Source organism: Euprymna scolopes, chromosome 29, assembly GCF_053919585.1.
Source record: "Euprymna scolopes isolate OS-2025 chromosome 29, ASM5391958v1, whole genome shotgun sequence".
NCBI classification, from domain to species: Eukaryota; Metazoa; Mollusca; class Cephalopoda; order Sepiida; family Sepiolidae; genus Euprymna; species Euprymna scolopes.
The window spans coordinates 12696780-12710414 of record NC_136510.1 but is presented as its reverse complement, the minus strand read 5'-3'; the positions used below and the strand labels follow the sequence as shown (position 1 = coordinate 12710414).

Here is a 13635-nt window from a genome sequence, read left to right as displayed (position 1 = left end):
CAAAATAATATGATGGTTGACGTTGTGCGAATGGAAAGGAAAACCTGAAATAGATAAAATGGTAATCGACGTTTCGTCCCTATTTCAGGGGGACATCATCAGGATTAATTTCTAAAAAATGCCGAGGAAACAGGTTACAGATCACATTCGAGTGAAGAGGGGAAAGAACTTTGTAAGAGAGGTTCTTTCTTTCTTCACTCGCATGAAACCTGTTTCTTCAGCATTTTTTAAACTTTATCATTTAACGTTGATTACCATTTTAGGTTTCTTTTTCATTCTCTCATTTATATAATATATATATATATTATATATTTATATATATTATATATAAATATATATATATATATTATATATATATATTATATATATATATTATATATATATATAATATATATATTATATATATATATATATGATTACTTAATTTAATCACAAATTTATACTTTCGTATATTAAATTATGTGTAAACTTTAAGTATTTACTTCTACAGTGCTCAATACACAAGTAGAGCTAGGTAGTAAGTTATAAAACATATATGGCAATTAAGCTACACAGAATATTCCACGTTTCATCCAGCTTAATTGCCATATAAATTTTATAACTTACTACCACTATATAATTAGTGATGCAACAATTTCAATATTTTTCCCCAATTGCAATACAATTATTGATTCCTTACTAAATTCCTGATTCCAATTCTTTATAAATCTCTAAATATTTAACAATGAAGTTATTAATTTTTTTCCAAATTACCGTAAAACACATGTTAAATGTACATTATTTTCATGGCTGAGAAAATATAACTTGTGAGGTTTTAGTTTTACTGTTAACTTAAATTCAATAAATATTCATTATTTTATTGTTACTACCAGTAGCGAAAGATTTTGCTTTAAACAATATAAAATAAAAACAACAAGAATCGTTTTTCGCATTGGAAAATAGGCACAAAATTTTTCTGATTCGGATACCCCTAAAAGTTTTGATTTTTTAAGCCATAGCATATGAAGCGATGCTCTTTGTGTAAATAAATGGAGCTTAGGCATTTATACAATGTTTAAATATTCTTAATTCACATGCCCATCATAACAGCAGCCAAATAGCGTAACAGAAGCGTCTAGGTGGTCAAGATTCAAACTTGGCTCGAGGTAGCTGTTTGTCTAAAAACACTGATGAGCTGTGATACAGCGAAACAGTACTGTATGTAAATGACTCATATATATATATATATATATATATATATATATATATATATATATAAAATAAAAATGGATTTTACTTGTGCAAATGGAAATTCAATTAACTTTCTTGAATTATATATTTGGATTTTACCGTCACCGGATTATTTATCTTCCACCAGACTATCCATTCACGTGTAATCACCTTTTTCTTCACCATATTCCCTCTGCTTCACTTTTTTGTTATCAAGTAAGATCTTTGACTTGTTGTTTCATCAAATACTTTTGCATGCAAAATCCGATCCTGCATTTTGCTAATTCCTACCCTCTAATGAGAAGGAAAATATTTCTTCGAAACTCCACGGATTAAGGACTATCCACTTATCAAGTGTTTCCTTTTCAGATTAAATATGTTTTTAACTCTTTTTCAAAGTGTTTTTTAACATGTTTTATTAACTGTTTGCTATATATATATATATATATATATATATATATATATATATATATATATATATATATATACACGCACACACAAGGTGCCTTCAATAAGTTTCCAGACTTTTTTTTTTTGTACAGGTATTTTAAATTATCAGACTCTTGAAAATTCAATGTTATTGCTATACATACTATGCGATGAGTGATCAATTTTTATGATTTCAGGTTCAAATGTACAGCTACAGCAGCAATTGGAATACATTCTACTAAAGCCCGATTATCACAGCTGATGAATTTCAAAAATGCAATCTGGACGTGAAGATATCTTAGAAGAATGATATGCAATAAAATTGTTTTAAACTTGGAAAAAATGCCACAGAAACGTATAGAATGCTTCAGACTGCTTTTGGACCATCTTGCATGATTTGAGAACCAGTTTTTGAGTGGCATAAGAGATTCAAGAAAAGGCAGGGAGTCTGTGGGAGGATGATAAGAGGTGTGAAAAGAGTAAGTCAGAACACCAGAGTAAAGAATTTCATAGATAAGGACTGTTGTGTACCTATAGAGACAATAAGTGCAGTTTGATGTCGGTGTGGGAACTGTACACACAATTATTCGCAAGGAACTGAAGATGCGGAAGATTTGCACAAAATTTGTCCCAAGGGTGTGCAGAGAAGCTCACAGACTACTTGACCAAGATGAAGACAGTTCTTCACTCCCCTTTAGTCCAGACCTTGCTCCGTGACTTTTGGTTATTCCCTAAGCTCAAGGAAACCCTTAGAGGTTGTCATTATGAGAGAATTGAGGAGATGACAGGTTTTAACGAGAGTCATTGACATGCTGACACAACAGGACTTCCATAGGGCCTTCCAGAAGTTGTTAGAACAGTACAACAAGTGTATTGCAGTTGGAGATTACTTTGAAGGGGAGTAGAGTTTCATTTGTGTACTATCAATAAAAGTTCCCATACAAAAAGTCTTATTGAAGGCACCTCGTATATTTATCTCTTATAAAGTGGAGTGTTTTTTTTTTCTCACTCTGACATGGATATTAAAAACCTACTTTTTCTATTTAAAAAAAAAAATTAAAACGACCTTAATATTACTTATGCATAAATATCTTCAGAGAAATAACCTTATAGGTTTTATTCTAGTGTGTGTGTGCGTGTATAATAAATGGTAGTTTCCTTCGGTCTTAACAGACTATGGACACCCACTGCAAGAATTTTTTTTGTGGCAAGAGTTGCACAATCTCCAACCACACCTCTCCTGAGTTGGCATTGTTGACAAGTGAAGGTTCAGGATGACTGGAAACAATGCCAAGTGGAGAGAGCACATACAGTGCCTAGAATTTGCAAATGGTCACCCATCTGCTACTAGCTAGGCTCAATGTTGCTCAACTTTGGTGATCCGTTGAGAACAGATCTCAATGATTATGCCGTACATGTACACACACTAGCAGGTCATCTAGCAGTGCACAGTTATAAAATATGCTTTACAATTCTTTACTGATTATTATATTGTACCCAATATATAATAGTGGCCGCCTGAGGTGGCCTGGTCATAAAATATGTTTAAATATGATATTTTAATTTATGTAGATTTCATATTTATTATTATAGAACCAATACTTATATGCAATATATAAAAGTGATTTTGGAAGTGAAAACAAAAGAATATGACTTGGGGGGGGGGGGTCATCGGATAAAAGCGAAACCAAAGCATCTAGCGATCCAGTGTTGTTTATTAACATCTGAGCAACCAAAAGATGAATAACAAACTTTAAAAATTAACCAAATTTAACACAAATGTATATTGAACTTTTGATGAATTAATAATGTAATTTTTTTATTTTTCATCATTTTACTAATATATATATATGACTAGCATGTTGCTTGGTTGTAAAATATGCTTAAATATGATATTTTAATTTATGCAGAGATTTCCTATTTATTATTATAGAGCCAATTCTCTATTGATTATTATATTGTGCCCAATATATATATACAGTAATGGTTAAAAAAAAAAAAAAAAAAAAGACTTGGGTGCCATCAGCTAGAATCGAAACCAAAACATTTAGTGCTCCAGAGTTATTTGTTACCATCTGAGCTAATGACAGATGGATATCAAAACTCTAAAAATAAACTGGTATTAACATAGGAATGTATATTTGCACCTGCCAAGTTCCAATTTTATCAATTTTGACCCCTTAGCAGCTATTTTTACCGGCTAAAAAAAAAAAAAAAAAATCAAATTTGTTCTACAGGTTCAAATTTCTATTGTGTGTGTGTATGTGTGTGTGTGTGTGGGCGAGTTCCTTCCTCATAGATTCCAAAACGGTTGAGCCTATCTTTTGCAAATTTCTCATGAAGCTAATTCATATGTCTGGCAGTGTTCTCAGATGTGTTGTGTACAGAAATTCTGCTGATGAAAATCGAAAAAAAATCCGATCTTAATAGCTTTTCTCTTATAGATAAAAAAGAATTTTTACAGAAGAATATTTTACGTTACACTGGCGAATAGCGATAAAATTTCAGCAAATCATTTCTTAAAAAAAACAAACATTTATTATAATCTGGAGATATAGCTCAGTAGTAGACCGTTCAACTGCAGATTGAATGATCCCCTGTTCGTTTTAATTTTTTCTTAAGGAATTCAATTTCCGATAAAAAAAAAAATAAATAAAAAAAATAAAAAATAAAAAAGTACTATTTAAAATCAGTGCAAATCATTTCGTTTGCATATTTTAAAACTAAACGTTAATCAGAAGTGACTTTTCTAGGGCATTCATTGTTAAGTTCAAATATCAGCTGATGTGATATTGTAAATAGAGACGGAATTTGATGAACATTATTTTTTTTTTGTGTAAATTAGTCAACCAAGCAAATTATTGCTCGTAATATATAATAATCAATAGAAGATTGTGTGTATATTATTATATAATCATTCTGCATAAATTAAAATATCATGTTTAAGCGTATTGTACGACTGGGCAATGCCAGGCTGCCAGCTAGTTCCCTATTTTTTTTTTTACAAGATGGTCACCACTTATCAAGGCTCGGAAGCCACTCAGGGATAAAGGTTATTGTAAGTACAGTACATTAGTGTGGAAATTTAATAAAGTGTCTACTTAAGGGGGCGGTTCATCAGGAATTTGTTTACGTTAGACTTGAAGACATCCAAGTTGTAGTCAGGAGGGAAGCAGGCAGACGGAACAGAGTTCCACAGGCATGCATTTCTAAGAAAGAAGCTTTGTTCATGGAATCTACATTTTGATTAGGCATAGATAAAGAGGGAGGAAAGTTTTTGACAGTGAATTCAGCTAGACGGGTGTTTTTCATGAAAGATTGGCAAAGGGGGGACCAGAGATTGGAGTTCAGACGAGCACCTGCCATGGAAATAATGATAAAACAAAGATAGGCTTGCAACGTCTCTTCTGTGGGAGAGAGGTTGCAGGGAAGAGAAAAGGGCATCCCCCACTAAGCCACAAAGTCTATTTCGTACTCTGTCAAGGCAGGATAGGCTGTTTTTAGCAGCTCCTGCCCAGATGTGGCAGCAGTACTCCATCCTTGGACATACTTAGCTTTTAGAGAATTGCACGAGTAGTGAGATATCTTCTGGAGCAGTAGAAGGATCCCAATATCTTTCCAGCGACCTTGGCAACAGACTTGATGTAAGTGTTCCATTTCAGATCAGGAGTGAAGGTCAATTCCAGAAGCTTGTCAAAAACATGGGGCTTCTCCTAGACGAGAGCCATCCATTTCAATTGATGCCAGATGGGGATCAGAGCGTTGATGATGTAAAGATAGAAATTTGGTTTTAGATGCATTAAAGGTAACCAGCCTTCCCCCACTGAACCACTCGTTCAAGATCAGAGGAGAGAGAATCAGAGAGAACTTTGTCATTTACAGCCTTTGATGTGTTGCCGTAGATGGTCATGTCATCAGCATAGATGTCAACGAATGATTTAAGTATGTGTTTAGGGAGGTCATTGATGTAGATCAGGAAGAGAGTTGGGCCCAGGATGGACCCTTGAAGGACTCCAGCATTAATATTGCGGGCCTCCGATTTTTGTCCATCAACCACTACTCTTATGAGGCTATCGGAGACAAATGGTTTAATGATAGAGAGAATATTTCCAGTTATACCGTAGCTGGATATCTTGTGAAGTAGGCCTTTATGCCATAACTTGTCAAAGGCCTTTGATATGTCAAGAGCAATTGTCCTGGAAAGGAAGCCTTTGTCAAGAGATTCACTAATCCTATGAGATATAACCGTTAGCATATCTGCGGTAGATCTTGCAGAACGGAAACCATATTGCGTGTCACTAAGAAGGTTATTTCTGCTGAGGTGGTTGACTATTTCTCTAATTAATATAAATTCCAGGAACTTACTCATGACACACAGGAGACTTATTGGTCTGTACCGAGAGGGAGATGACTTATCACCTTAGTTCTTAAATACAGGGCATACTGATGAGGTTTTTCAGAGTGTTCTGGTTGAAGCTTTTTTATATTTGGGATGCCGTCAGGGCCAGTAGCTTTACTGGAATCAAGGTTCTTCATTAGCTTGGCGACCTCATGCACAGATATTTGTATGTTACCTAGCATGTTTTGTGTTATAGGAGGAAATGTGGGGAGTTGATGGCCTTCGTCGCATAGGGTAGAATTAGCTGCAAAGTTCTTGGCAAATAGTTTGGCCTTGTCTGAAGCTGACAAGATGACCTCTGGTCCGTTGATAATTGTTAGGATAGAACGCACACTTCTGTTCAGGATTCTATTTGTTATTTGCCAAAACTGATGGGAACCAAGCTGCTGATCAGCTACTTTGGATTTAACAGACTGAGCATATAGCTCTCTTGCATTTTTATTACTCTTTTACAGTGGTTGCTGGCGTTCCTGAAAGCAGCTTTAGTCTCAGTGCATCTATTACGTTGGTAGTAATGGAAAATGTGATTTCTGTGCGTGATGGCAGCAGCATATTCTGGGGAGAACCATGGCTGGTTGGTAGGTTTTTGTTGAAATTTTTTTTAGATGGTATGAATTGGTCTATGCCTACAATTAACCATTCGGTCAGGTCTGATACTATAGAGGACACATCCTTTTTAAACATGGAATGCAGGGGTAGATCAGATACAAATGTACGGAAGCTATCCCAGTCAGCCATGGAGTATCGGTATACAGTACGGTGGAGGGGTACGTCTGGGGACTTATTACATTTCATTTTTATCTTAACTGATACGACGGAGTGGTCGGAGGATCCTAGAGGAGAAAGAACGGAACATGAACATAGCCCAGGGGAAGTTGAGAGAAAAAGGTCTAGGAGGCTTGCATATTGACCGGTAGTATCGGGCACACGGGTGGGCTCACAAAAGTGAGGTCATAAGCAATGGCAAAATCATGACAGAACCTCGCCTCATCGTCCGTCTTATTTGAGTGGGTCAGCCATTCCACGTTGTGGATGTTAGCCGAGGGATGTGCAGACAGTATGTGGTCTATTTTCTCAGATATGCTCTTAAAGATAGTAACTCCGCTGCTGTGGGGCCGATAGAGAGCAAATATAAATGCAGTGGTGTAAGCAAGTGCAACCCGGAAGCACATATAAGGTAAATTAGGATCTTCTCTAGAGATATCCCTGCCACATGGGAAGCCATCTTTAATGTAGGCACATATTCCATGCCCATGGTGATCTTGGGGGTCAGATTTAGATGTTAAGTTAGAGTATCCGTTAATTAGGAACTCATCTAGGGAAATACTCGGCCCTATTCCAGTTTCGCTTAGAAAGAATATGTCTGGTGTCGTCTACTGTAATTGGGTTTCAACCTCTGGAAGGTTGGAATGTAGACCCCTGATGTTGGAGAAGGAGACATGGTAGTAGGGGTCTACGTTGAAAGTTGGGGTTCTAGGTTTATTTGAGTTTTTTTTCTAGAGATGTTTCATGTTGAGGTTTTGGGATTTGTGGAACAGGTCGGCATACTTGGTTAGAGCAGTACAGAGAGGGAAAGTAAGAGAGAAAAAGACAGGAAATTTTTTATATATATATATATATATATATATATATATATATATCAAGTTTAGTTTCAAGTCTAGACCAAAAATTGACAGTAGTTCCTTACACAGACAGGGCCACTTTATATATATATATATATATATAAAGAAATGAATATGTCTTAACTAACACCATTCCTATGCTACAAAGCAATTTCCTTCGGCTAAAAGGAATTTCTTTCCTTTTTATTCTTAATGTTTTTTTTCTTCCGTTCCATAGATCCTTGCGTAATTTATTCCTGAAATTCAAAATGGAGCAATCACAAAAGAGATCATATTATTTTTCAGGATAGACGAGAGTGGCGGTGCCAGGGAATTGGCAATCAAGTAATTAGATGATGGTGAAATTCCAGACATTTCACAGACTTTAGAATATTAGCAGAAGCATTGCCCGGGAATGAATGAGGAACTATGTACTCCTGCACCTTGCTATGAATCTAATGTTAATCTTGTTTGTTTTTTTTTGGGGGGGGGGGTTGTTGTTGTTTAAACTTCTATTAGTAATTTTCATCTTTATCTACTGTTTGTACATGTTTATATGTCCAGCTAAAAGCAAAAATCAAAAACAACAAAATAAGCACCCAAAAAGTTAGTGTTTTTACTTTGATCAGTGTTGCTCTGGATCAATAATATCTAAAATTTAGAAAATGTTCATTCTCCAGGAGTCAACTGGGCTGGCTTTCATCGGGGATGGAGTGTATGTGTGTGTGTAGTGGGGGGGGCTCAATGTTGTTATGCGCACTAATTAAAAAAAAAAAAAAAAAAAAAAAAAATGCCGACTAGTGACAAGGAGAGTTTTGTTTGTGTGTGTGTGTGTGTGTGTGTGTGTCCAGCTAAAGAGGAATAGGCTGAGCAAAGCAGAAAACGGGGTTGTGGGGAGGGGTGGGGGAGAAAATAGAGGGATAGAAGTTTTAATAGAAATGTTTTTGTCCCGGCTATGCTAGGTAGCCTTGCTAGTATAAAATAAAATTTAATTAGGTGCATTAGATAACTCTTCTAAACTAAGTGATTCTTTAAATAAACTTTAACAAAGTATGCTTGAATAGCACAGTAAAACAATAAGTTAGTTGATATTTGGTTTGTGTCTCCCTTTCAGTTCTATTTGTCAGCTTAAATGCTATTTAGGTCAAACTAAAAGAATCAGAATAAGCTAGTTTTATAGATGCAGTCTTCATTTTTATTTCTAGCATTGTTAGTGTGTGCGTGTGCATGACACACACTCCCTATCTCTCTCTATCTCACAGGCACAGACAGACACACACACACGTGGAAAAAAGAAATCACAGATTCTAACCCATACATGCAACGCTCAACCACTCACCCTTACACACACACACACACACACACACACACACACACACGGAAAAAAAAAATCATAAAAAATATTCACCAAATGGACTTAACACTGACCGAATGAACCCTTAATCAATTCTACTGGAGAGAACCAGTTTAACATCCATATATCTTTCGAAAGCACAATCGTACTAGCCGAACTAAAATAATCTCCAAAAGGAAATCCCATACACTTTCCACCAAAAACAAATTTTTTAAGTAAAAAAATTTAACTTTAATTCAAGCCATTATATAAAAAAATAATTTTATAAAATCAACAATAGGTTCTCTACAGTGCAATGTAGACTACAATGCATTGTGAAATAAGTCACTGCGGAATAATATATGAAGCTTCCTCACAAGAGCAAGAAATCAATCGATTTGATTGGAGGGTTATTTCACCAATTTCGATGACAATAAAAATATAGGAGTGTAAAACGTTTGTTGATCATTATAATCTCGAAAGCACAATCGTCTTAGCCAAATTAAAACGATCTCTAAATGGGAACCCCATAAAGTTTTCACAAAAAAAAAAAAGAAAAAAGATTAACTAAAAAATCTGAAGAGAGCTACATAAGGCTTGAAACGCGTTATGAAAATATTTAAAAATATGAAAAAAAAATGATAAAAGTCTTCAAAATCATCAATTTTTACTGGCTACAATCTTAAATATACATTTTTCTCTCGTTGGAATCACACAACCATTACTTTATAAATATATATAACTGCGGCAACTAAAAGAAAAGTGCTCCTTATATGTGCAGTTGCCAAAAGAGCACTTTTAACTAGTTGGCGCAATTGCCCCAAAGTATGGTAGATATATTTTACCTATCACCCACTTTTTAAAAAGGTAGAATCGCCTGATTGTCAAAGACAAGATGCCAGAAAGCAAGATCCACAGAGTTCAATAATATGCTTAGTCAAAATAACACTTTTTATGATGTCATTACCAAGGTCACCTGTTCAGTCCAAATCAATTAAGACACTTTCATTAAAGGTGAGGTGTCAGTGATTAACGACACAGGTTGACGATCTGGGTGTCAAGTTTGAATCCAGTTCGTTCCACAAAAACCACTTAAAATGTTGACAACATTGACATGGTATTTAATGTATTTCTGGAAAGAATTATGACTAGAAAAATATCGGGGAAGCCAATGCTAACAATATAATCTGCAGATTCATACGCTACGACGTTGATTAAAGAAAGATTATTGTAAGAATACAATTTACCTTTTCAATGAGACAACGGAGGATTTCGTGAACGCATTCGTCAACGGTTGTTTCACCAGCTTTTAAAACGACATCAGGATTACTTGGAGGTTCGTAAGCAGAATCAACGCCAGTGAAACCTAAAGAAAACAGAAAAAAATAATAGAAATGAATTAATAAGATTAGAAATTTGGTCAGAGAAGCAATATAAATACAAAGATACAAAAAAAAAAAAAAAAATCTCTTAATGACAAGCTAATAAAAGCATGAATAACATTTTGTTAGACTTTAACCTCACGTGCGATGCCCACCATCGGCATTATTTTAACTATGAGGTGCCTTCAATAAGTTTCCAGACTTTTTTTTATACAGGCATCTAAAATTGCCGTAGACTCTTGAAAATTCAGTATGTTATTTCTATACATTTTATGAAGATGACTGACCAATTTTTATGATTTCAGGTCCAAATGAACAGCTACAGCAGGAATTGGAATACAACCTACCGAAGCTTGATTATCATGGCTGATGAATTTCAAAAATGCAATCTAGACGTGAGGACACTTTAAGGTCATTGACAAGCTCACACAAGAGGGACTTCTATTGGGCTTTCCAGAAGTTGTTGGAATGGTACAAGTGCATTGCAGCTGGAGGAGATTACTTTGAAAGGGACAAGAGTTTTATGCGTGTACTATCAATAAAAGTGCCCATATGAAAAAGTCTGGAAACTTCTTACAGGCACCTCGTACACGTTAGCTTTCCTTGGCTTGCAAGGGAACAACCATATCTTAAACAGTAGTCAAAAAATTTTTTTTTTTTTTTTTTTTTTACTTTAATTTCTCTTGGTTGAGTTTTACGGCATGTCAACCATCGTTGGGTCATTTTAGATTGAAATTGTATGTTTATTTGTATGCGATTCGTTTTTAGATTAATTTGAAGATATTTCTGTATTCTTGTCCAAAAGTCCACTAATCTTAAAAAAAAAAAAAAATTACAAAAACAGTCCACATGATTGATATAAATGAATAAACAAAATTAAAAAGATTTCTGAATTTTTGAGATGAGGATTTATTATTCATATTATTTTGATTCTTCAGACTATTGTTATCTTGAGCGTTATTTTCACAATGTTTCGGCTGAGGTAACCTCCAACCTTTTTCAGGTGTATCCTGTCGAACTGGTATTTGCACAGAATTTTTGCAAGGACCCATGACATTGTGGATAAATAGCTTTTTTCCTTTGATTTTGTTTGGAATTTCATCCTGCCCCTCTAAGTTTCTCATTGTATCAACATGCACAAATTAAAATGTAATGTGAACAAACATCTTGCTGTACAACTCCCCACTTAGAATACTTCTATAAATTTGGCTTCTATTCACAGTAGCAACAATGTGACTTACTTAGAGTGAACAATAATAAAACAATACATTTACATTATTTGGACTACTGTTCTCATCTTGAGTGTTATTTGCATCATGTTTCAGTCGATGTAACCTCCGACCTTCTTGAGGTGTATCTTGTCGAACTCACAAAAACTCATAGTGGATAAAGTACTTGGTAAAATTCAGTTGTACAAGGGACATTCTAAAATTAATGATTTGTTTTTTTTATTTATTCATTTTTTTTTTTTATTTCTCCTAGATGAATCGGAGGGGATTGAAAATTGTATTGTTATGATGACTGAAGTTATGCATTAATGACCTAAAGGTTTCATATCTATTGAACATATTGCCGGTGTTCTAAAGTCAGCAATTATTTTTTTTATTAAACTGTTTAAAACTTTACAAATTTCTTTCAAATTTTAAAAAGTCATAATAAGTAATTCATTTTTCAGCTATTAACAAAAGATTAAAGTGTTTGACTTGTTTGCAAAGAAACCAAAATGTATTCTGTGATGGATTAAATTTCGTGATCAATTTTCATTTAATAATTTTTTTTTCTTAAATTTTGTTTCATTTAATGTTATTGTATTTTTGCTTGCAATAAATACTTGATTAATAGTAAATAAAAAAAACAAGCAATTAAAGTTAGGTTCATGCAAGAAATACAGTTGTTTTTTTTAATTTTATTAAAAATAAAAACATCAATTGCTAATTTTAGCAAGTTTCCCATCAGCCTCCCCAGACAAAAATGTCAAAAACAAAAATGTTTTGTATGTATTTTTTGAAGAAATACAAATTGGATGAATTTATTCTCATGATGTGAAAAAAAAAATATATATATATATACAAAAGTAAATGGAGGAGGAGGAGGAGGAGGAGGAGGAGGAGGAGGAGGAGGAGGAGGAGAGATATAAAAGTATAAAAAGGAAAAAAAAGATTTCTATTTGGAAGAAAATGTCAAATTTGGTAAATGTGTCTGCGGAAATGTCAAAGGTCAAGATTTTTTTTTTTCCAGGAGAAGAAAATATGCTAGGAAGAATATTGGAAATTATGGATATTCAGAAAATATTCTCAAGAGCATGAATATTCCAGAGTAAATATATTTATAAAAATCAATCAATTCAACAAGGTTTATACAAGAGTGCTCAATAATAAATCTAATTTATATCATGCTAATATTTCAGTTGATAGTTATAAATAACTAAAAACCTCCTCAGGCGATAATAGTCTTACACTTTAAAAGTTCATATTTATACCCTTACATTTCATATTACAAATGTTTATATAAACAAATAAAAAAACGTATATGCATGTGTGTATGTATTTGTTTTAATGTGTAATATTGGAGTAAATATTTATAAATTCAAAGCTAAAATATCTGAAGCAATATGTAAAGTTTTTTTTATTTAATAATATTATTATAACATTCACTTTACGTATTGTTATCCTAAAGTAAAGTTTATTCTGTGCATACAGTTGCTTGTTATTTTATTTTTGCACTTTAATGTTTTGTGAGGCGTCTTTTGAAGTTTAAAATTTCTCATTCAGACATAATCGGCACAGGTCATCTTAATTTCTACATGTACTCACCGGTGTGAGCGTGTGTGTGTGTGTGTGTGTGTGTGTGTGTGTGTATATATATATATATATATATACATATATACATATATATACACACACACACACACACAACTTACCACTGGCATGTCATTAAAGATGGTGGGATCCTTCTACCGCTCCAGAAGATATCTCACTACTGATGCAATTCTCTATCTATATAAAAGCCAAGTACGTCCAAGGATGGAATACTGTTGCCATATCTGGGCAGGAGCTGCCAAAAACAGCCTATCATGCCTTGACAGAGTACAAAATAGACTTCGTGGCTTAGTGGGGGATGCCCTTTTCTCTACCCTGCAACCCCTCTCTCACAGAAGAGACGTTGCGAGCCTATCCTTGTTTTATCGTTATTTTCATGGCAGGTGCTCGTCTGAACTCCAATCCCTGGTCCCCCCTCGCCAATCTTTCACGAAAAACACCCGTCTAGCTGAATCCACTGTGA

The 13635-nt window shown here is 34.2% G+C and overlaps 1 protein-coding gene across 5 annotated transcripts in view; it reads right to left on the bottom strand.

The window, feature by feature from the left end:
- The window catches only part of LOC145252481 (bifunctional 3'-phosphoadenosine 5'-phosphosulfate synthase-like), a 357476-nt gene that overhangs the window by 51768 nt on the left and 292073 nt on the right, over positions 1-13635 (bottom strand). For all 5 annotated transcript variants that reach the window (XM_080111908.1, XM_080111910.1, XM_080111907.1 and 2 more), the window contains exon 4: positions 10219-10337. In XM_080111908.1, the coding sequence (XP_079968034.1) occupies positions 10219-10337 (119 nt within the window). The remainder of the gene's footprint in view (positions 1-10218; positions 10338-13635) is intronic.